General features: G+C 40.9%; 2 protein-coding genes across 2 annotated transcripts; both read left to right on the forward strand.

Moving 5' to 3' along the window:
- The first annotated feature begins 13,694 nt into the window (after positions 1 to 13,694).
- LOC121998313 (glycosyltransferase family protein 64 C3-like) lies at positions 13,695 to 14,985 on the forward strand. Its single transcript, XM_042553171.1, has one exon. It carries the CDS (start codon positions 13,807 to 13,809, stop codon positions 14,785 to 14,787), a length of 981 nt encoding a protein of 326 aa, XP_042409105.1. The 5' UTR covers positions 13,695 to 13,806; the 3' UTR covers positions 14,788 to 14,985.
- A 5,774-nt stretch (positions 14,986 to 20,759) lies between these two features.
- Positions 20,760 to 24,619, forward strand: LOC121995393 (boron transporter 4-like). Its single transcript, XM_042549142.1, has 13 exons — positions 20,760 to 20,863; positions 20,994 to 21,076; positions 21,196 to 21,388; positions 21,478 to 21,616; positions 21,704 to 21,869; positions 21,953 to 22,119; positions 22,625 to 22,798; positions 22,881 to 22,976; positions 23,074 to 23,190; positions 23,468 to 23,790; positions 23,881 to 24,160; positions 24,261 to 24,395; positions 24,593 to 24,619. The coding sequence occupies exons 1-13, from the start codon at positions 20,760 to 20,762 to the stop codon at positions 24,617 to 24,619; spliced, it is 2,004 nt and encodes a 667-aa protein (XP_042405076.1).
- Positions 24,620 to 24,989: the final 370 nt, after the last annotated feature.

Raw genomic sequence — 24,989 nt, forward strand, 5'->3', positions numbered from 1 at the left:
TAGAGCGTGAATGAATTGCGCAATCAAGTGTTGACTGCCCGAGCACCCTAGCATAGATCACCCGACCATTAGAGCGTCGAATAATTGAACACCTGAACGTAGAGCAATTGAGAGCCCAGACACCCGCAAACCTGAGCCCAATACCCGATCGCCCAAGTGTCTAAAAGTTAAGGATTATTATAGTTAAGAATTATGTAGAACTAGGTTTTTAAGATTTATCTCTGCATTTACATTCCTTACAAAGAAGTGAATGCAAATGAATGGAAAATTAATTTCACATTAAAAATTTTTGGACAACATGATTGAGTTATATTCAATCTCTCAACTTTAGATATTATGAATAGGTATGAATTAGAGACTGTTTTTTGCACATGTGCCCATAAGGGAGTGCCGATCCAAATTATACTAATCAGTTGATTCATGAACGAATATGACTTGGGCGCATGGAATATTGGATTGATTAAGGCAAACAAAATTGCTCAAGCAGTCTAGTCAGCATTTTGTCACTTGGGATTATTTTTCCTACCTACCTCAAGTATGAAAGACAAATTAATGACCTAATTAAAATGGACAACCATTAATCGTCAACTGACCTTTTGAACCAGCCGGTAGAAGAAAAAAATGGTCGACTAATGATCATTATGTGTTAGGATTAATGACTACAAGGATTTTGAGCTAATCAAATCATCCACAAGTAACCACTCTTCCTTACTATTCTTTATCCATCTTTCTTGTTCCAGTGACAGTGTTGGAGTACATCTTCAATTCATCACAAACAAACAATGCTTAGTTGTGAATGTAATTGAACCGTTGAATCCTGAGAACTAAAGGTCCATATTTGAACTTCTATACATCAAAGAGGGGATGAATATGTTTAAAAAAAAATGTTTAACACAAGCCTCGATAGGGCTTAGTAGAGCTCGAGTCAGCCTTTATAGCCTAATCTTCCCATCCAGGTATTGGATATCTATCCACAATCTATCGGAGTGATAGTACTTATTTATCTATCAAGATGGCTTGAGCTGATAATCTTAAGTTGTCGGTCTGGATGGAATAGACCGATCGCTAAGTTGTTGTGTCAATGACTTCTCCGAGTATCGCGTTGAGGACGCTGATGCCAACGGCTTGAGACAAACACCGAACAAATATAGGGTCTATGCCCGAGTTGTGCGAGGAGCGTCACCCGAGGACAAAGACACCGAGTCCTGCAACGAGGTAGTCCTTTTAAAATAGATTCATCCCCTCCGACAGTGCTAAGAGGTTATACTTGGACATCTGTTTCCCAGGATAAAATGGCAAGACCACGACACAACCTAGCACAAGTTGACATGACGAACTGAGTGTATACCTGAACCCTATCACGAATATCTATCGAACCAAAAATTGCTCAGAAGAAGACAAGGAAGAACTGAATAATTTCTTATGATAGAAGCCTCTCTTTCTTTTATCTCTCTGCTCACGTTTACTTGCTCTGTGCTTCTCTTATGCTCCCTTCACCTTAAGATTAAGGCTTCTTATGAAGGCATGCTTAATAGCATAAGTAACCACCTTCAAGGCAGGTGGCCTATTGTAACACCCGAAAATTCTCAAAACTGTTTTAGAAATATAGTATGATTTTTCTGGAATTTTTAGATATTTTTCCGGAATTTTCCGAGTAGCGGAAGTAGCAAAAAGAAATATAAGCGTAAAACGGCCTAGGCGGGGATTGAACCCGAGACCTATGATTTAGAGGGACAATGTCATAACCAGTTGACCCAGCAGGGCTGTGCTGAAAGAGGAGGGGAACGATTATATTTAAGTTGGGTTTAGCCGAATTAACCACTTAATATAAATAGAAGGTTTAAGTGGGTTTGGTTTATTTTTGCTTGGTTCGGCAACCTTCTCCCTCTCCAAACCCTCAACGCCGACGCCACCCTCTCCTCTCCCTCACGCACGGCACACCAAGCCCCAAGGTCCCTAGGGCCATCTTCCGGCGACGACTCCTACACGAAAGAGGCTCTCCTCCGCGAGAGGAACGCGAAGACGTGATCGGATCATCGAGAGGATCATCTCCACCGGAACTCTAGCGAATAGAATCGTAAGAAATTAAGATCAGGAGGTAAGAAACCCCTCACTTGCGGTATAATAGCTCCGTTCGTTTATATGCATTAGTTATTAGCTATATGTGTAGTTTCCGGCACCTAGGATGTGTTTTAACCCTTCTCGAAGATTAGGAATTTAGTTAGCACCTTTAGATGGGCCGGACACGTTTATTCTCCTTCAGTTGGAGATCATAGACGCGGTTGGGTGCCTAGAGGTGTCTTTCCTAATGCAGAGAGGGGTTGAAGCACACCAAGTGTTCGAAAAAGGGGTTAGTTTAGCTAATTACCCTTCAGTTATGTTTATTAGCCCAGTTAAATGCATTAGTAGCATTTAAATTAGTAACTTTGCTCACTACAACTTATATGGGACTATGGTCCAATGGGTAGGCTCCCAATCGCCTCTAGGTTCAGATAACCTAGCTCTAGGTTCGGATAACCTAGAATCAGCATGTTATATCGGTTAGCTAAAGATATTAGTATTTTATTTTCGGTGGCACTGCATATTGGATTAGATATCCATTGGGTTGGACTCCACAGTCGTCCCTAGGTTCGTACAACCTAGTAAACCCCGCTAAATTCGGGACTTGCAACCCGGGTCTAGTAGGGATGCAAAAAGTGGTACAATATCGGGCCCAAACAAGATGTTTATTATTTTCACTTATTATGTATTAGTTTCAAACTCAAAATCAGATATGCTAGTGGAGTTTGTTTTCAGTTCTGACTTTAGTTCCAGTTAGCTTAACTTATGATTAGCTTAGTGTTATTACTTGCTATGCCATGATTCCAGTGTATATGCCATGCTTATATGTTATGCCATTAGATTTCAGGATGCCATGGTTTAGCTTTTCAGTGCATGTTTTCAAATAGCATGATTTAAATCCATGATTGCATCGTTGCATGTTTTTGTGAGGTAGATGGTTTCTTACTAAGCTTTAAGCTTACAGATTCTATTTTTCCTTATACTGCAGATAAGGGTAAAGGAAAGATGGACTAGCAGAGGAAGCTGGAGGGCAATGCGAAGATGGTGTGTGTGGCAGAACTGGAATGAAAGATCTTAGGGATCTAACGAGCTTCATTTATACATTAGAACTCTTTAGCATTTACTTTCAGCACTTTCAGTTTATTAGTTTGATACTGTCGTTTTCATGCACGTTAAGTTGTTAAAATGTGTTTTAGTGAGTGAAATGCCATGAACCAGTTTAGAATTGCCACTACCTGTTATTAGAATAGTTTATTATGCAGTAGGTAGTTGTTGGATTGTATTTTGGCACACCGGAGTCCTGAAATCAGAGTTCCCGGCCGAAATCAGACACTGATCGGTCTCCAGACCGATCAGTGCCTGAGCAGTGCCACTGGATCGGTCAGCCGACCGATCCAGTGAGATACAGTAGCATACTGTATCCTCCTGGATCGGTCAGCCGACCGATCCAGCACGATACAGTAGCCTCGAAGAGATTTTCAGGTACCTGGATCGGTCAGCCGACCGATCCAGCTATACCTGGATCGGTCTGCCGACCGATCCAGCACGGGACAGTAGCGAACCCAGATTCTGCAGGTTTAAGGATCGGTCAGCCGACCGATCCAGGTGCGAACAGTAGCACCGAAAGCCACTGATCGGTCTACCGACCGATCAGGGCACTCCTGGATCGGTCTGTAGACCGATCCAGCCAGGAACAGAAGCAATGAAGCTTCAGGATCGGACAGCAGACCGATCCAGGGTCTTGTGACCGTACCAGTATCAGTAGATCGGTCTGTAAGGCGATTAGTTTATAAGAATCAATTAGTTAGCAAAAATTTTAATTAGCCCAGCTTTCCGCGCAGTATAGTTTAGCAAGATTGTAGCGATCCGCCTTACGCTAGTACCCGAAGGCGGGTCGTTACAGAGTGGTATCAGAGCAGTGTTCCATACTTCCTACACACACATCAGCATTGTACCTGCAGCTTCCAAGTAAGAATACCTCTACTCTCTTTATTGTTCTTGTTTATAGTTACAGTTCATGTTATATGCTTATTGCCGATTAGTACATGATAGTTTAAACATGATGTCAGAAATTATATAACTGTGATAGTATTAGTTATACATATGTTCTCTATGTCATTAGAAATGGCACGAGGACGCCCAGCTAGAAGGGCACTAGCTACTGAGCCCCAGCAAGAGGCAGGCAGTTCAGTGCCTCCTCCAGACCTTACAGCATTAGTGGCTCAGTTACAGCAACAGGAGATAGCCACCTTAAAGGCTAATCAGCAAAGTACCCCCACCGTCACCTCGGAACCAAACATAGCAACCCCAGTAGTTATAGAGGTTCCACCAGTCCAGCCTACAGCACCAGTAGTACTAGTAGCCCCAGCAGCAGAAACCAGAAGAGAAGCCTATCTGATCCAGTGGCAGCGAGTCAAGCCAGAGAACTTCTCAGGCACTAGTGAACCATGGGATGCATAAGCCTGGTTCAAAACACTGGAGAGCAAGATGGAGCTTCTGGACTGGCCAGAACACGAGAAGGTGAAGTGTGCCTCCTTCTGCCTGACAGGAGACGCACGCATGTGGTGGGAAAGAATCAGAACGAAGCGCCCAGTGAATCAGATGTCATGGGGGGACTTCGAGAAGGAATTCTTTGAGGAGTTCTTTCACATGCGGGTTACCAACCGCCACTACGATGAGTTCACGGAGTTTCGTCAGGGCAACCTTTCGGTGGAGGAAGCCGTGAAGAAATTCAACAGGTTGGCTCGTCTATGTCCAGAGTTAGTCAGCACAGAGAAGGAACGAGTCCGGTTGATGCTCAAGATGCTGAGGCCCGAGATCGCAGTGAACGTGGCTGGTGGCATTCATAGGCCACAGACCACGGAGGAGCTAGTGAGCAGTGCCTTGACCACAGAGCATTACCAGAACAGCATGAAGCAACAGAAGCAAGTCTCCTCAGAGTTCAAAGGCCAAGGAAGCTCTCACACTCAGAAACAGCAGGGCCACAGCTCCAACTGGAAAGGGAACTCCAACAACAAGCGCAAATCAGGGAGTGACTCAAAAGGAGGACCATCTAGCAAGCGACCCAGTTATCCAAAGTGTGTCACTTGTGGGAAATTCCACCCAGGGGTTTGTCGCAAGGGCACACGAGGATGCTTTGAATGTGGACAAGAAGGGCACATGGGCAAGCAGTGCCCGAGCAAGACCGGTCTTCCTCAACCACAGCCGATATCCAGCTCAGTTACATCAGATGCAGCCGCTCTAGAAGGTCCACTTATCGGCCAAGGCGGATAAGCCCCTCCAGCTTTAGCGAACGCGAGGATCTACGCACTCACCGGAGAGGGCGAATGCCTCGACGGTTGTCACAGTCGATTAGCATTTTTCAAGATAGTGCTATTCTATTTGACATCGGGCAACCCATTCATATGTAGCCAGGATGTTCTCCGAAAATTAGAGGTACCTCAGCTCAGCGGTCGGTTTTTGACGACGCTACCTTCAGGAGAGATCATGGCGTCCACGCACTGGCTCAGAGCAGTGCCGGTCATTATAGCAGACAGGGAACTCTTTTGCGATCTGATAGTGCTAGAAATGACCGACTATGACGTTATCTTCGGAATGGACTTTTTGGTCAAATACGGTGTCTCTATCGAGTGCCGTAAACAGAAAGTCACGTTCCAACCTGAAGCGGAAGCACAGTTCGAATTCGTCGGGGAACCAAGGAGAAAGGCCAAGAGGTTTCTCTCAGCTATGAAGGCACAGAAGTTACTGGATTCAGGATGCACGGGATTCTTAGCACACGTAGTCAGCACCAGCCAGGACAAGAACCAACAGCTATCAGAGGTTCGAGTCGTTTGTGACTACCCAGCAGTCTTCCCCGAAGAGCTACCAGGCTTAGCACCAGACAGGGAGATTGAATTTGAGATAGAGCTCACCCCCGGCACAAATCCAATTTCCAAGGCACCATACCGCATGGCTCCAGCAGAACTGAAGGAACTTCAGGAGCAATTACAGGAGCTCCTTGACAAGGGTTTCATACGCCCGAGTCACTCACCATGGGGAGCGCCTGTGTTGTTCGTGAAGAAGAAGGATGGAAGCATGCGACTGTGCATAGACTACAGATCACTGAACCAGGTCACAATCAAAAACAGGTATCCTCTTCCCAGAATAGATGACCTATTCGATCAGCTGAAGGGGGCATCAGTGTTCTCTAAGGTAGATCTCAGATCAGGTTATCATCAAGTAAAGGTTAAAGAAGGGGATATACCAAAGACAGCATTCAGAACCAGATACGGACACTACGAGTTCGTGGTCATGCCCTTTGGCGTGACCAATGCTCCAGCTACATTCATGGATCTCATGAACAGAGTATTCAGGGAGTATTTAGATAAGTTTGTTATTGTGTTTATCGATGACATTCTTATCTACTCAGGAACTCAGGAAGAACATGCAGAGCACCTGAAACTAGTATTGCAGACGCTTCAGCAGAACCAGCTTTACGCCAAGTTCACGAAATGTGGATTTTGGCTAGATCAGGTGTCCTTTCTGGGTCATATCATCTCCAAGGATGGTATTATGGTAGACCCCAGCAAGATAGAAGCAGTAAGTAACTGGAAGAGACCTAAGAACGCCAGCGAGATCAGGAGCTTTCTGGGATTAGCAGGATATTACAGGAAGTTTGTAGAGGATTTCTCCAGGATAGCCTCCCCACTGACCGCTCTTACCAGAAAGAACAGAAAGTTTCAGTGGACAGAGGACTGTGAGAACAGCTTCAGCGAGCTAAAAAGGAGATTGACCAGTGCTCCCATTTTGGCTTTACCAGACGACACCAGCAGCTTTGACATTTATAGTGATGCCTCTAAGTTGGGACTAGGAGCCGTACTGATGCAAAACGGCAAGGTGATCGCCTATGCCTCCAGACAACTCAAGGATTATGAGAAGAATTACCCTACTCATGACCTTGAGCTTGCAGCAGTCGTCTTCTCTCTCAAAATTTGGAGACATTACTTATATGGAGCTCAGTGCAGAGTGTATACAGATCATCAGAGTTTGAAGTACTTCTTCACTCAGAAGGATCTGAATATGCGACAGCGCAGGTGACTTGAGTTGGTCAAAGATTACGACATAGACATCCTCTACCATCCAGGGAAAGCCAATAAGGTAGCAGACGCACTTAGCAGAAAATCCAGTGCTACCTTATTATCTCTTACAGCCATGTCGCCGCCCCTACAGAAGGAGATCGTGGATTTCGGTCTCGAGCTCAAGGTTGGACAGCTCTCTACTATGACCTTAGAGTCTACCTTGCTTAGTGATATTCAGTCAGCTCAGGAGAGAACAGATTCAGCAAGCTAAAAAGTAGAGAATTCAGAGTGTCCGATAGCGGGGTGTTGTATTTTGGCGACAGACTCTGTGTTCCAGATCAGGAGGAGCTACGGAGACAGATTTTAGATGAGGCTCACAGGACTTCCTACGCGATGCATCCAGGCTCCACCAAAATGTATCAAGACCTGAAGAAACACTTTTGGTGGTCCGGGATGAAGCGAGACATCGCCAGATATGTTAGCATCTGCCTCACCTGTCAGAGGGTCAAGGCAGAACATCAGCGACCAGGGGGAGTTCTGCAGCCTATACAGATTCCAGAATGGAAGTGGGAGGATATCTCGATGGACTTCATAGTGGGGCTACCCAGAACCACAAATGGTTTTGATGCCATCTGGGTAATAGTTGACAGGTTGACTAAATCAGCCCACTTCCTAGCTATCAAGATATCCTACTCCATGGAGAAGCTAGCTCAGTTGTATCTCCAGGAGATCGTCAGACTACATGGAGTCCCACGAACCATCATTTCAGACAGAGACAGCAGATTTACATCACACTTCTGGAAGTGTGTTCAGTCAGCTATGGGCACCCAGTTAAAATTCAGCACAGCTTTCCATCCTCAGACAGACGGAGCGAGTAAATCAGGTACTCGAAGATATGCTCCGAGCTTGTGCCCTAGATTTCAAGGGAAGTTGGTGCAAATATCTGAGTCTAGCAGAATTTGCATACAACAACAGCTATCAGGCCACTATCGGCATGGCTCCTTATGAGGCACTCTATGGGCGGAGGTGCAGATCACCAATCTGCTGGTATGAGAGTGGTGAACAGAAGGAGCTAGAGCTTCAGACAGATCTAGTAGCAGCTACCACAGCAGCCATACAGCAGATTCGCCAGAGGATAGAGACAGCACAGAGCCGGCAGAAGAGCTATGCCGATACACGCCGCAGACCCCTAGAGTTCTCAGTTGGGGATACAGTCTTCCTCAGAGTAGCTCCCATGAAGGGAGTCATGCGTTTTGGAAAGAAGGGCAAGCTAGCCCCCAGATATGTGGGACCATACCTTATCACGAGGAGAGTGGGCAAGGTAGCATATGAGCTAGAGCTACCTCAGGAAATGTCAGCTGTCCACAACGTATTTCACGTCTCCATGCTGAAGAAGCATATTCCAGACGCCACTCAGGTGATTGAGCCCCAGTTGGTACAGTCCGTGATCTCAGCTATGACAATCGGCCTATTCGGATAATAGACCGAGCAGAAAGAAATTATGAACAAGGAAGTACCATTAGTTAAAGTCACCGGCAAAATCACACAGCAGAGGCGACTTGGGAGAGAGAAGCTACCCAGACTGTTCTAAGTTCGAGGACGAACTTTTTATAAGGTATGGGGATTGTATCCAAAATTCTCAAAACTGTTTTAGAAATATAGTATGATTTTCTGGAATTTTAGATATTTTCCGAATTTTCCGAGTAGCGGAAGTAGCAAAAGAAATATAAGCGTAAAACGGCCTAGGCGGGATTGAACCCGAGACCTATGATTTAGAGGGACAATGTCATAACCAGTTGACCCAGCAGGGCTGTGCTGAAAGAGGAGGGGAACGATTATATTTAAGTTGGGTTTAGCCGAATTAACCACTTAATATAAATAGAAGGTTTAAGTGGGTTTGGTTTATTTTTGCTTGGTTCGACAACCTTCTCCCTCTCCAAACCCTCAACGCCGACGCCACCCTCTCCTCTCCCTCACGCACGGCACACCAAGCCCCAAGGTCCCTAGGGCCATCTTCCGGCGACGACTCCAACACGAAAGGGGTTCTTCTCCGCGAGAGGAACGCGAAGACGTAAGCGGTTCGTCGAGCGGACAGTTTTCCGGAACTCTAGCGAATAGAATCGTAAGAAATTAAGATCAGGAGGTAAGAAACCCCTCACCTGCGGTATAATAGCTCCGTTCGTTTATATGCATTAGTTATTAGCTATATGTGTAGTTTCCGGCACCTAGGATGTGTTTTAACCCTTCTCGAAGATTAGGAATTTAGTTAGCACCTTTAGATGGGCCGGACACGTTTATTCTCCTTCAGTTGGAGATCATAGACGCGGTTGGGTGCCTAGAGGTGTCTTTCCTAATGCAGAGAGGGGTTGAAGCACACCAAGTGTTCGAAAAAGGGGTTAGTTTAGCTAATTACCCTTCAGTTATGTTTATTAGCCCAGTTAAATGCATTAGTAGCATTTAAATTAGTAACTTTGCTCACTACAGCTTATATGGGACTATGGTCCAATGGGTAGGCTCCCACAGTCGCCTCTAGGTTCAGATAACCTAGCTCTAGGTTCAGATAACCTAGAAACAGCATGTTATATCAGTTAGCTATAGATATTAGTATTTTATTTTCAGTGGCACTGTACTGGATTAGATATCCATTGGGTTGGACTCCCACAGTCGTCCCTAGGTTCAGACAACCTAGTAAACCCTGCTAAATTCGGGACTTGCAACCCCGGGTCTAGTAGGGATGCGCGCACAGCAAGTACAGTTGCCGGGCCCAACAGCATGTTTATTATTTTCACTTATTATGTATTAGTTTCAAACTCAAAATCAGATATGCTAGTGGAGTTTGTTTTCAGTTACAGCTTTAGTTCCAGTTAGCTTAACTTATGATTAGCTTAGTGTTATTACTTGCTATGCCATGATTCCAGTGTATATGCCATGCTTATATGTTATGCCATTAGATTTCAGTATGCCATGGTTTAGCTTTTCAGTGCATGTTTTCAAATAGCATGATTTAAATCCATGATTGCATCGTTGCATGTTTTTGTGAGGTAGATGGTTTCTTACTAAGCTTTAAGCTTACAGATTCTATTTTTCCTTATACTGCAGATAAGGGTAAAGGAAAGATGGACTAGCAGAGGAAGCTGGAGGGCAATGCGAAGATGGTGTGTGTGGCAGAACTGGAATGAAAGATCTTAGGGATCTAACGAGCTTCATTTATACATTAGAACTCTTTAGCATTTACTTTCAGCACTTTCAGTTTATTAGTTTGATACTGTCGTTTTCATGCACGTTAAGTTGTTAAAATGTGTTTTAGTGAGTGAAATGCCATGAACCAGTTTAGAATTGCCACTACCGTTATTAGAATAGTTTATTATGCAGAGGTAGTTGTTGGATTGTATTTTGGCACACCGAGTCCTGAAATCGAGTTCTCGGTGAAATCAGACACCGATCGGTCTCGCACCGATCGTGCTCGAAGATCTGGATCGGCCACCGACCGATCCGATGAATCTGATATCAGTATCCTCTCGGATCGGCCACCGACCGATCCAAAGACTGATACAAGAGCCTCAAGAGATTTTAGTACGGATCGGCCACCGACCGATCGCAGTTATACTGATCGGCTCGCCGACCGATCGCTGGATCGGTGCGACCGATCCAAAGACGACAAGAGCGAACCCAGATTGCGGGTTTAAGGATCGGTCACCGACCGATCCAATGCGTTAGCACTTAAGCCACCGATCGGTCTACCGACCGATCGGGCACTCTGGATCGGTCGCAGACCGATCCAGCAGCAATGAAGCTTCAGGATCGGACAGCAGACCGATCCAGGGTCTTGTGACCGTACCAGTATCAGTAGATCGGTCTGTAAGGCGATTAGTTTATAAGAATCAATTAGTTAGCAAAAATTTTAATTAGCCCAGCTTTCCGCGCAGTATAGCTTAGCAGTATTGTAGCGATTCGCCTTACAGCTTAGTACCCAGAAGGCGGGTCGTTACACCTATTCTGAGCATGTCAAGTAGCTTACATGCACATCAAATGTGTATGATTGGTGTGGTTAGGAGAGAGAGGGGAGGGTGTAAATCTCAATTCGTTACTTTCTTTTCATTTCATTATGTGTTAGTTCTATCAAAGTAAGCATGCAGCAGAATATATAAATAATATAATAAGACAGAAAGGTGAGATTTACTTGGTTCCTAACTCTCAGAGTCAATACATCCAAGCCCTAATCACGTGAGGTGCTCATCCACTAATGATCTCCTTTCTGAAACTTTCTGGACACGGAGAAACCTGTCTTACAGTTTAGAGTATAAGTACAAATAAGATATACAAATTAAGCGCAACTTATAAACAGAAAATACAAACAAATTATTACGGCCGATTTAAAAGTCCTAAGCACAACACATCCTTCTTGGAGCTTTCCCGATCGCAGAGCTTCATAGCACGTTCATCTGAGCGCAGAGATAAAGAGTAGGGTGAAGAATGGATTTCTTAAACGTAAAGCTTTTGTCTCCTTTTATAGAGTTAGATCAGATCTTTATCTAGATCAACTCTTATCTAGATGAAGTCATATTTGGATAAAGCCATATCTAGATCAAGATTTATCTGAATCAAGTCTTATCTCTCTATCCACTTCATCTTGCTTATCCTTATCCGCATCCAAATCATAAAAATAAACCATATATTTTGCCACATCATCTTCCATGTCAGCATTTCACAACTTAACAATTTGGACCAAACCTAGTCGGTCTACCAAACCACTGGTTCGATCTACTAAATCGGTATAAGTCCAATTCGACCAGAGTCAAGTCTAGTTCACCTATTTACGTTTGTTTGCTCTCTGTTTTGCTTACAGCTCCAAGTTCTTATAAAACAATCATACAAAACACAAACAAACAACCTAACCTATATTTGTAAGTCTATTTGACCTACTAGGCTTACTTTTTACTTAGAGGTTTATCCTCCAAGTCTATCACCTAAGGGTTAATCCCGTAGAATCAAGCCACACTCCTGTAAGTCTACCTAACTTACTAGGCTAACTTTTTTCTTAGATGTCCCTCCTCCAAGTCTACCACTTAAGGGGTAATCCCTTAGGATATGCATTCTTGTAAATCTACCCAATCTACTATGCTTCATGCTTGGAGTTCACTCGTCCAAGACTTCTCATTACCTAGAGTTACCTCTCCCTAGAGTTTTCTACTGTCTAACTTTACTCACTAGGACTTTCACTACCTAGCTTTACTCACTAGAGTCTAGTTTCATTCACTAGAACTTCCACTATCTAGCGTCACTCACCAGGACTTCCACCACTTAGCTTTACTTATTATGACCTAACTTCACTTACTAGGGCTTCCATTGCCTAGTTTTACTCATCAGGACTTTTCTTTACCTAACCTTTAGTTAGAACTTTTCCTTGCTAGTCATCTAGTACTGACTAGACTTCTCTCTTTCAAACATTAAATTTTTTTCGATCAACTCTTAGTCAAACTGACCAAACTTAGGTATATTATCAAATATCAAAACCTTGAAAGCTTATTGCAGCAACAAAATGCACATGACAGTCATGCAAAGCAACAAGGTTGTTTTGCATGCAACGTGACACGCATGAGAAGCAACTCCATTGTATGCAAGTGATCACGTTAAGAATTCAAGAGAGGTATGAGAATTATGGACTGATGTACGTGGACTCATTGTGCCCCGACTGCAGTCCACTTCGTGCAATAGTGTTTACATAAGAACCCTTGGGTTAGTGTAATCAAGATCCTAGATTCACATCCCTTATCAACTATTGATCAGTTGTAATGTCAATCATTTGATAAGTGGTGGCATGCTTGCCACATGAGATCATGGGGTCAAACACATATTAATGCAGTAATCCTTTAAGTAAGGCATGCTTGCTACATGAGGTGGCATCAATCCCTTACATAATAACCCTCAAATAATCACGTATTAATGCAATGCCTTGGTATCCTCTTCAAACTCTATTGATCCACGGCACGACCATTCCTGAATTCAATTAACTGATAAATTTAAATTTTATAACTTTCATTTTCTCTGGCTACCAACTACATAACCCTTTATTATTTTTATTAAGTTTAATACATCAATCTAACACATCATTTAAATTTCTTCCGAGACCTTAATGTAACTTAAAATATAGTACAATATATATTTTTATAATAAAGTATAATATCCATCAAATATTTTGATTGTTGTTAAAATTACGTGACATTCATTTGACACTTTTATCAATTTAGTAAATTGCATATTAGTGGCATGGTGGGGTGGCAAGAAACTTGGCATGAACATCATTAACACTATAATAGAGGCATCATCAGATTAAGCAACGCAATAGAGGTATGCCTAAATGTTAAAATCCCTAAAATATCTATTTTTTCTTCTTCACCCCGTACTAGATTTAATAAGATTCAAATTGGCTTTGCTAAATTTGATAAACAAATATTAATTATATTAATTTAATAAACCCTAAACTAAACAGATGCTATATAAAAAGCCTAATGTGTTAGTTGATCAGTTGAAAATAGTCTAGACACATTGTCATTTTAAGGACAACTAGATGAACATTTGACGCATACTGTGTGGAATTTATAATTTCCTTAATGAGGGATGGGGCCTAACTTGAGTTTTAATCCTAATGCGCCGCCACTAACCAAACGAACCTGTTGGTGTCGCAGGGATGTGGCGGAAGCTTCTTTTCCTCCTCGTCCTTGTGCTGTTTTCCGGTGTCTCGCCGCTACTCTCCTCTTCCGAATCCTATTCGGACGCCTGCGACGCCCGATCCCTTCCAGATCCGCTCACTCTCCGCCCAGATCGACTTACCGTCCTCATCAACGGCTACTCCGAAGCCCGCCTTCCTCTCCTCAACACCCTCGCAGCCTCCTACGCTGCCCACCCGCTGGTCGATGCCGTCCTCGTCCTTTGGGGCGACCCCTCCACCCCCGCCGCCACCCTGGCCTCCCTCTCCTCCCAAGGCGATGGATCCGCCTCCGTCTTTGTCGTCCGCAATCCCTCAACCTCCCTGAACGCCCGCTTCCTTCCCCGGGCAGCCATCCGCACCCGCGCCGTGGCCGTCTGTGACGACGATGTGGAGATCGACTCCCGGACCCTGTCCTTTGCCTTTTCTGTTTGGGGCTCCCGGGGCGGAGTCGCCCTAGTCGGCCTCTTCGCGCGCTCCCACGATCTGGATCTGGAGAGGCGGCGCTGGATCTACGCCGTGCACCCGGACCGCTACTCCATCGTGCTCACCAAGTTCATGATCCTGAGCGTGGACTACCTCCGGCAGTACAGCTGCTGGGGCAGGCTGAGCGAGGCACGGCGGCTGGTGGACCGGGAGAGGAACTGCGAGGACATCCTCATGAACTTTGTGGCGGCGAAGGCGAGCGGCGTCGGGCCGGTGCTGGTAGGCGGAAGGGTGCGCGACTGGGGCGATCCACGGAACAACGGAAGCGGCGGCGGGGCGGAGGTGGCGATCGGGCGGATGGGGCTGAGCGCAAGGCACGGGCACCGGAAGAAGAGGGGGGACTGCATCACCGAGTTCCACCGGATGCTGGGCGAAATGCCGTTGAAGTACAGCTACGGGAAGGTGGTCGATGGCGTCGGGGAGCAGGGATTATGTGAAAAGGGCGGAAAGCTCGTCCTCTGTGATCGCCAAGACTAGGTTTAACTAGTGCATCTGGTCAGAGAATTGTTAAACTCACTCCAAAAGAAATTATTGGAGAAGAAATTAAAAAAAAATATAGGAGAAAATAATATGAAACGGGGAAAGAATCTCTATATGGAAGAGAAGGACAATAAAATAAAATTCAACTTACTTTATTTATGAAAAATAATACATATTTATAGATTTATTGGATAAGCATCAAACTTAAATAATCATGATATTTTTATTATTATTATTTTATCTTCACAAAATTCTTATTCTTATCATGATTGTCACCTCATCTATTCTATCTCCACAAAATTTTATCAACAACTTTTATATCTAAAAAAACAAGTTTAATTTTCAACACCCTCTCTTAAACTTGATTTTGTGACTCCAAGCAAATATCGCATCTTGATGAAGTCTTCAAAATTGAGTGGCTTGGTAAAAATATCAGTAACTTGATCTTGAGACTTTATGTATTCCACTTGCACCTCTTTTCTTGTAATACACTCTCTGATATAGTGAAAGCGCGTATCAATGCGTTTGTTTCGATCATGGAAGACTGGATTTTTTGCTAGTGCTAATGTAGACTTGTTATCAACTCGAATCTTGGTTGCCTCTTATTGTGGTAAACTTAACTCATTCAACAAATTTCTGAGCCAAACAGCATGACAAATACATGAAGTCGTAGCTACATACTCCGCTTCACAAGTAGAAAGTGTGACAATAGGTTATTTTTTCGACATCCAAGTGGAAGTTGTATCTCCCATAAAGAACACAAATCCTGTAGTGCTCTTTCTATCGTCTATATCTCCACCCTAATCACTGTCCCTATATCCTTCAAGTTTGAAGTGATTAGATGTTGAATAAAGTAATCTAAAATCTATCGTACCTTTGATATAGCGCAAAATTCTCTTAGCGATCTTAAGGTGGGTAGTAGTTGGATCTTCCATGTAGCGACTAACAAGTCCAACAACATAAAGAATATCAAGCCTTGTGCATGTTAAGTATCGTAAACTTCCAACCAAACTCTTAAAAAATATTAGATTAACTTTTTCTTCTTTATCATGCTTTGACAGCTTGACTCCACATTCTACTGGGGTATTTATAGACTTATTATTATCCATCTTGAACTTCTTTAATATCTCTCTTGTATAACCTGCTTGTGAGATGAAGCTTCCATCTTCCCTTTGGTTCACCTCAATGCCCAGATAGTATGTCATGAGCCCAATATCAGTCATCTCAAACTCTTTAGTCATCGCTTCTTTAAATTCTCCAAACATACTTGGATTACTTCCTATGAAGATCAAGTCATCAACATATATGGATACAATCAAAACATCTTTATCCTTACTCTGAATGTATAATGCATGTTCATAAGGACATTTGATGAAGCCTTTCTCTTGCAGGTATTTGTATATTCGGCTATTCCATGCCCTTAGTGCTTGCTTTAGCCCGTAGAAAGTCTTTTTCAATTTTATAACTCTGTCTACTTATCCTTTAACTTCATAACCTAATAGTTGCTGAATATAGACTTCTTCTTCAAGAACTCCATTTAAAAAAGAAGATTTTACATCCATTTGATGTATTTTCTACTTATTTTGAGCTGCTAAAGTAATGATTAGTCTGACAGTTTCTAATCGAGCAACGGGAGCGAATACCTCATCATAATTAATGCCAGATCTTTGACTGTAGCCTTTTGGCACCAATCTTGCTTTATATCTTTCAACTTCTCCTTTGGCATTCTTCTTTATTTTGTACACCCACTTCACACCAATCGCCTTATGTCCTTAGGAAGTGCAGTTAACTCTCATGTGTCATTCTTCTCTATCACCTTGATTTCTTTATCCATCGCATCTTTCCACCTTTTGATCTTTATAGCTTCTTGGAAATCTATAGGCTCGCAATCCGTAAAGAGACAAAATAGAGTAATATTATCTTGATTTTCAATTACCTCATAAATGTCTCGTAAGCTTCTAAAGCATAATACTCTCTCACTTAAATTTTCACTTGAAGTTGATGCAGATGAATTTCCTTGAGTACTTGATGTTGGTGTTTCTAGTGGAGTAGTAGGTTCCTCTCTTGTTTACTCCACCCTTAGTTGATCCACATCTTCTTCTTCAAAGTACGAGAAGAAGTTGTAATCTTCATTTCGAGATTCCTAATCTCATTCTTCTTCTTCATTAAATATGACATCTCAGCTGATGATTGTCTTCCCAGTATCTGGATTGTATAGCTTATACCCTTTTGAGTTCGTATCATAACCAATAAAAATAACTTCTTACTTTTATCATCCAATTTACTTCTTACTTTATCAGGCACATGAACGTGGGTTATACTTCCAAAAACTTTTAGATGAAAAATCTCAGGCTTCCTTCCGCTCCACGCTTCTTGTGGTGTCTTGCCCCACACACTCCTTGTTGGTGATTGGTTGGATAAGTATACTGCACATGTAACTACTTCTGCCCAAAATTCCTTTAGTAGCCTCTTGCTTTTGAGAATGCTCCTTATCATGTCAAGGATGGCTCGATTCTTTCTTTCTGCCACTCCATTTTGTTGATGGGATCTTGGAACTGTCAAGGGTCGTCGTTTTTCTTTGGCTTCATAAAATTCTTGAAATCCCTTTGAGGTAAATTCTCCTTCTCGATCAGAACGCATAGCTTTGACCTCGAGACCACTCTTCTTTTCTATGGTAGCTTTAAATTTCTTGAATATGCCGAAGACCTCCAATTTTTGCTTCAAGAAGTATACCCAAATTTTCCGAGAAAAGCCATTTATGAAAAGAATGAAATAATTACTCTTACCAAGTGAACTTGGCTTTATCAGACCGTAAACATATGTATGTATAAGTTCATGAGGCTTTTGAGCTCTTGAACTTGACTCCTTTGGAAAACCTCTTCTAAATTGCTTCCCACGTAGACATGCTTCACGTACTTGATCAGGCTGTTTGATGCAAGGTAGTCCTCTCACCATCTCTTTCTTTGAAAGCAGTTCTAGTCCTCCGAAATTAAGATGTCCAAATCAACGATGTCATAGTCAAGTGATGTCTTTGTAACAAGCTTTGAGACAGTTGACAACATCATTTTGAATATTAAGTAAGAACATTCTATTTTTTGACATAGGCACCTTAGTAATTAAACAACCAATATGATCTTTCAAGATGAGCATACCATCTTTTAGATGAATATCATATCATTTTGCCAAAAGTTGTCCTAAGCTTAGGATGTTGCTCTTCATATTTGGCACAAAGAAAATATTTGAGATAAATTCATGTTTTCCATTCTTCAAACAGATGATAATGTTACCTTTGCCTTTTACCTTAATCTTTGATTCATCTCCGAAAGATACATTACCACCAACTGATTCATCAAGTTCTACGAACATGTTTCTTTTCCCACACATATGATTGCTTGCACCAGTGTCAAGATACCAAATTGTATCTTCTTCTTTCATCATCTTTATATGCTAGCAGTAGGGTGTTATCATCTTCTTTTCTTTCTTTTATATAATTTGCTCTTTCATAAACTTTATTCTTGGGCAATCTACATTCTTTTGCATAATGCCCAAATTTATCACAATTATAGCACCTAACTTGAGATTTATCGTACCTCGAGTTTGTGTACCCTCTTCCACGTCCTCTTGTTGAATGTTCTCCTCTTTCATTGTCGTTGTTGGAAACTCATCCTTGCTCATTAGGACGACTTCGTCCGTATCCACGACCTCTTCCACGTTGACTTCTATTGTTACTGAAGTTTTCATCTTTCTTTGTCGGTTGAAGAGTCGTCTTTAGGAGTTGTTGAATAATTTCTTCATTTATCTTCTTCTTTTCTTCATGGGCTTGTAATGAACCCAGGAGTTGCTCAATCGTCATGACTTGTAGATCCTTGGTCTCTTTGATGATGGTTGTAATGCTGTCAAATTTTGAATTCAATGAGCGAAGAATTTTCTCAATAATAGTTACTTCTTCTAGTTTCTCACCATTTCTCTTTAGTTGATTGGAAATAGTAGAGACTCTAGAAAAGTAATCGGATACTAACTCACCTTCTTTCATACGAAGAACATCAAATTGACTTCTTAATGTCTGAAGTCGTACATTTTTTTACTTTTTCTTCTCCTTGATATGAGATTTGGAGCTTTTCCCATGCTTGCTTGGCCGAAATCGCACTTGAGATTTTCTCAAAACCATCCTCATCTAAAGCTTGATAAGTGAGGAAAAGAGCCTTCTTGTCTCTCTTTCTTAAATCTCTTAGACTGCCTTTTTCAGTCAGAGTTAGCGACGAGACTTTACGTGGCTCAACGTAGCCTTTTTCTACAACCTCCCAAACATTATGAGCTCCAAGAAGCGACTTCATATTGATACTCCAATTGTCATAATTACTCACTTTGAGTACTGGAACTTGGAAGGGAACCATACCTCCATTAACCATGGCTCTGATACCACTTTGTTAGAAAAAGAATTATTGGAGAAGAAATAAAAGAAAATATAAGAGAAAATAATATGGAAGAGGAGGAGAATTCTACGTGGAAGAGAAGGAGAATAAAACAAAACTCAACTTGTTTTATTCATGAAAAAAAGTACATATTTATAGGCTTATTGGATAAGCATCAAACTTAGATAATCATGACCTATTATTATTATTATTATTATTATTATTTTATCTTCACAAAATTCTTGTTCTATCATGATTACCACTTATTCATCTATTCTATCTCTACAAAATTTTATTAACAACTTTTATATCTAAAAAAACAAGTTTAATTTCCAACCTCTCTCTCCTAAAAGTACTTTTATTTCATCCATTTTCAACGAATATCATCCCATATCAATTTAAATCATTATATTCACATCTAAAATGTTAACAAGAAAAACAAATCAAAAGAAAAAACAAAAATAGAATTAAAACTTAAAAATAGAAGCGGGAAGGAAGCTCCTGCCATCTGTTTGTTAGAAAGGGCCCCGCAAGATGAGGTGGCCCCACACACAAGTGGAGCGACTCTCGCTCTGCTTCCCTCCTCCGTCCAATGCACAGCTAAAACCAACTGCGATGCATGCTAATAGAGAACGGGAAGAAAGGAGGAGATCGCTCCTCTTTGTCTCTCTCCGTCCCCATTCTCGAGTTCCCTCTCTTCCCTTTTCCAACTCCTCTTTTGTTTGGCCTTTCTCGTTTGTTGAGATTGGGAAGAGAAATCGCACCTAACTTCCGTGATCCGTTTGGTACTATTATACTCCTTAATTAACTTCAAATGCTTTTGTCTGTATTATGTTAGGATTTTATTATTTTTTTTTAGCAATATCGAACTAGATACCTTTACTTTGCCCTTTTCGCTTCTACGATGGACATTAAATTTAAGTTTTATTTAAATGTATTTACTGTTATAAGGTTTCCAATTTTCTCTTTATCTTTATGCTATCATTTGCAACGGTTGATTTAGAGGATGGAAAATACGATTTATTTATTTTTCTTTTATTCCACTTAAAAAGGTTCATTTTGGTCTTGTTAATGGCATTTTTGGTTTGGCCAGTTTTATTTTCTAGGGATTATATTGAGTTTGTCATTTTGTGCATGTATTTTTTATTTATTTACTTTGTTTTCTTCTTCGAGGATGATGATGAAGAATTTTTGGACCGGAGCATGATTAATTTTATTATTGTTCTATTTCTTATTTTCTCTTTTTTATTTCTTTTTGCCTAATTAATTAGACACATTTCTACCTTTCTTCTTCGATTTTAATCTAAGAAAGTAAATTGGATACTCTGCCATAAATATATATACACGTCTGTTCAATAAATGCTCAATATTTAGTCGCGATAAAAAGGCTGAAAGCCAAGAAACTCTTTTTTGACAAACAAATTTATAGGGCTCAATCTCTTTTTGATATAAACGATTTTATATGATTGAAGTTATTGGAATCTGATGCTGAATTCTGCATTGGCTGTTACCGTTGTTGCATCATTGACCTTTATACACTGTGTTCAACTTAAAGGAATGGATCACTGCAACACTCCCTTGAGTGGGATTATCGAGGATGTCAAAGGAAGATTATCATGCTATAAGGAAGACTGGAAATGCGGACGTCATACTGGCTTAAGGTATGATTTTATATTTTAACTTGTACTAATTTGCTAACTATTGTTCATTTGAATATTAATTTGATCATAGAAAAACCTTAGTTTTTAGTTAAATATGACTCTATTATTTTTTTTTTTTTTTCAATTTCAGGATATTGGCTCCAACAATGTATATCTTCTTTGCTTCTGCACTTCCTGTTATTGCCTTCGGTGAACAACTAAGCAAAGATACTGGTAAGGATTCCTCATTCTGTAGAACAGATATCCTTCCTTGGCCTAATAATGTGCTCTTGTTATTCATTGTGATATGCTACACCAATATCTTTAATCCATCATTTATTCGCTTCTTGTAGATGGATCTCTAAGCACTGTGGAAACTTTAGTTTCTACAGCTATCTGTGGCATCATACATTCAGTGCTTGGTGGGCAACCAATGTTGATTGTAGGTGTGGCAGAGCCAACAGTAATTATGTACACATATCTGTACAGTTTTGCTAAAGGACGTGAAGGCCTTGGACCACGTTTATACTTGGCTTGGACAGGATGGTAATGTGGTGCAGAGAAGATTTTTATTTTGTTACATGCATGTTTCTACATTGTTTTACGATTTAAAGTTTTATCCTTCTTGTTGCTAGGGTCTGCATTTGGACAGCTTCTATTCTATGTTTCCTTGCAATTTTCAATGCTGCTTCAATCATTAGCAGATTCACAAGGGTTGCTGGAGAACTCTTTGGGATGCTGATAACAGTTCTATTCTTTCAAGAAGCTATTAAGGTTTTCTTCTCTGTATATGTTGCAGCCTATATTTCTCCTTGTGCTTGGAATTATAAAAGTTTATTTCTAAATAAGTGAGGATCACAGGGAATTATAAGTGAGTTCAGACCACCTAAAGGAGAAGACCAAACGCTACCAGCCTACCAGTTCCAGTGGTTATATATAAATGGATTGCTAGGCATCATATTCACGTTTGGACTTGTTTTTACTGCATTAAGAAGCAGAAGCGCAAGGTCATGGAGTTATGGCACAGGCATGTCTAACATTTTCATTTGTTTATGGAAGAAAATATCATGCAACATCTAACAGTACTGATGGTGCTGTGAAAGAATACAGGGTGGTTTAGAAGTTTCATTGCTGACTATGGGGTTCCTTTTATGGTATTGCTATGGACAGCAATGTCATATGCTATTCCAAAGGAGGTTGAAACTGGAGTTCCCAGAAGGCTCTTTACCCCTCTACCATGGGATCCTAAATCGTTGCACCATTGGACCGTTGCGAAGGTGCTACAAATTTAATCGTTTTTATTAATTATCATGAAGTGGATTTGATGCCTGTTAAATCTAATGGCTCAACATTTTCTTTTGTGATCTTAGCTCTATTGTGATCTGATGGAATTCATATTCAAATCTGGCAATAAAACCTTGAATATATCTCTAGTATTTGTTCAATGTAACAAGTAGTAGAGTAGAAGATGTAGACAGACTAAATAAATAATTTAATTGATTTGAATATTACTATTAATATGACTTTGCATAAAACTAAATGGAGAGATAAGATCCATGTAGCTAGGTGACTTTAGATAGTTGGGGCTAATGCTGTTTGATGGTGCATGATTTTAGTATTGGAAAACATTAATTGATTAGTTCTTATGTCATTTTCTGCTGATTTGTTTGCTTATAACTTCATGAGAAAAGCTCATTATATCTAAATTACTTCCTTGTGACTTAATTTAGTATCTCAACTTATTTCCTTTCTGATTCGTTTGCTGAATAATTAATTTTGCAGGACTTGTTTTCTGTTCCTCCATTGTACATATTTGTTGCTATCATACCTGCTATTATGGTTGCCGGACTCTACTTCTTTGACCATAGTGTAGCTTCACAGTTGGCACAACAGAAGGAGTTTAATTTGAAAAGGCCATCTGCTTATCATTATGACATTTTGATCCTAGGTTTCATGGTATTAACAATCAAAATAAATTCTATTTCATGAATTAAGAGAAATATTAGTTATCATATTTATTCTAATTCCCCAATTTTAGGTTCTTGTTTGTGGGTTGCTTGGTATACCCCCTTCAAATGGAGTTCTTCCACAGTCCCCTATGCACACCAAGAGCCTCTCGGATCTTAAGAGACAGGTTTGTAAAAGCGCTTTTGGTTTTCAATCTGCAACTATTTCTCCTCTCCTTGCCAAACAAGAGTTAGTTCTGTTCAAATATTTAATGATTTGTATAGGTTATGCGCAAGAAGATGGTTGAAAGTGTGCAAGAAAGCGTGAAGCAAAATGCTAGTAAGTCAGAGATATATGGGAAGATGCAAGATATTTTCATAGAGATGGACAAGGGGAATTCAGTAAGAGCACTTGCCTGTTTTGACTCTTAATGGATGAGAAAGAACACTATTTCTGTCATATAATATCAACAATTACGATTTGAGGCTAATAGTTAAAATTATCTGAAGATTCGTATATGCTTTCATATTTACAATTTTGGGAAAGATGATTGCCACTAGAATCACTCACAGTAAATCTTGGGCTTGATTGTGCATTTTGAATAGGAATTTAATTGGACATGCTACACGCAGTTTGGCCATTTTTCCCCTTGTTGAATTATCGGAAACTCTTTTGCAGACCATGGAAGTAGATAAGGAATTGAAGAATCTGAAGGATGCAGTTATGAGCAACAACACAGCTGAAGAGGAGGCTAAAGAAACATTTGATCCAGTAAAGCACATAGATGCCCACTTGCCTGTTCGGGTGAACGAGCAAAGACTGACCAATCTTTTGCAGTCCCTTCTAGTTGGAGCTTGTCTTGGAGCAATGCCTATCATCAGAATGATACCTACATCACTTCTCTGGGGATATTTTGCTTATATGGCTCTTGATAGTCTCCCTGGAAATCAGTTCTGGGAGAGGATACTGTATTGCCTCGTCTCTCCTGGACGAAGATACAAGTAAACCTGTCGTTTCTTTAAACTACACACTCAGACCACACAAAGACAGAACTTTTCAACCGTCATTTATAAGCTTCAATATTTATGCAGGGTTTTGGAAAGCGTCCATGCTTCCTATGTGGAATCAGTGCCCTTCAAACAAATTGCCATCTTCACTGGTTTTCAGCTTGCTTATTTGCTGTTGTGCTTTGGTGTGACATGGATACCTATATTTGGAATCCTATTCCCACTGCCATTCTTCCTTCTCATTAGCATCAGAGAGCATATCATGCCTAAATTCTTCCATGGACATCACCTTCGGGAGTTGGATGCAGCTGAATATGATGAAGTTCCTTCCGTCCATCGTCATGCCTCCTCGGTCTCATTCTCTGTATATTCTCGTTCTTGGTTTCTGATTTTAAACTTTTTTAAGGAACAATTAGTTTTTAATCTTTGCTACTTTCCTTACTTCTCCTTTTTCTTAAATTCAGGAAACAGACGCGTCTCCAGACGGTAACGAGGATCAAATAGACATATGTGATGCTGAAATATTGGACGAGCTCACCACCCATAGAGGAGAACTCAAACATAGAACCAAAAGCATCAGCGAGGAGAGGTCCTCCCAGGTATCATCAAAGCTTGTTTCAGCTACGAACAAGAGCTAGGGAATGCTCCATGTTTATGCATGCCATAGAGAGTTAACCTGAAATTTTCATTTATTGGATCTAACCCAGTTTCCATTTCCCGTTTCCAAAGAGTCTCCACTTCCAATTTCTGCCTTTAATTGCTGTTCGATGTCTTCAGTAAATTCTCCTCAATGTAGGTTTTCCCGAAGGAGCAAATGCAATGAAAGCCACTACGCCCACAGTAGATCGCAAGGAACTCTAGTCCACGCGGCCTGGGGAACATCAGTTCAGATGATGCAAGAGAGGTCGACAAGTTTTTGTTATTTTTTTCTCGTCACAACCATTTATTGTATTCATTTATTAAAGTGAGCAATTGAATTGAGGGAATTGGACCAACAGATATATGCGTATCTACACCTATCTCTGATGTACTAACGTCTGAAGATGCATATTAATTTAATTACAGTGTTAAATGATTAAAATCTGATCAATCAGAATACATATATGCATACATATAGTATTTTAGTAATATCATATTTATATATTAATTATATACAGATGTATTACAATTCATTTCTAGAAATTTACTGTTAA

The sequence above is a fragment of the Zingiber officinale genome, chromosome 6A (genome assembly GCF_018446385.1).
Source record: "Zingiber officinale cultivar Zhangliang chromosome 6A, Zo_v1.1, whole genome shotgun sequence".
NCBI lineage: Eukaryota > Viridiplantae > Streptophyta > Magnoliopsida > Zingiberales > Zingiberaceae > Zingiber > Zingiber officinale.

What these genes read in the sequence shown, in the direction of transcription:
- LOC121998313 (XM_042553171.1), top strand. Translation starts at nt 13,807, where the DNA reads ATGTGGCGGAAGCTTCTTTTCCTCCTCGTCCTTGTGCTGTTTTCCGGT.
- LOC121995393 (XM_042549142.1), top strand. Translation starts at nt 20,760, where the DNA reads ATGGATCACTGCAACACTCCCTTGAGTGGGATTATCGAGGATGTCAAA. An exon ending in AGATGGACAAGGGGAATTCA is followed by an intron (nt 23,191 to 23,467) that starts GTAAGAGCACTT and finishes ACTCTTTTGCAG; the next exon opens with ACCATGGAAGTAGATAAGGA. An exon ending in CCTCCTCGGTCTCATTCTCT is followed by an intron (nt 24,161 to 24,260) that starts GTATATTCTCGT and finishes TCTTAAATTCAG; the next exon opens with GAAACAGACGCGTCTCCAGA.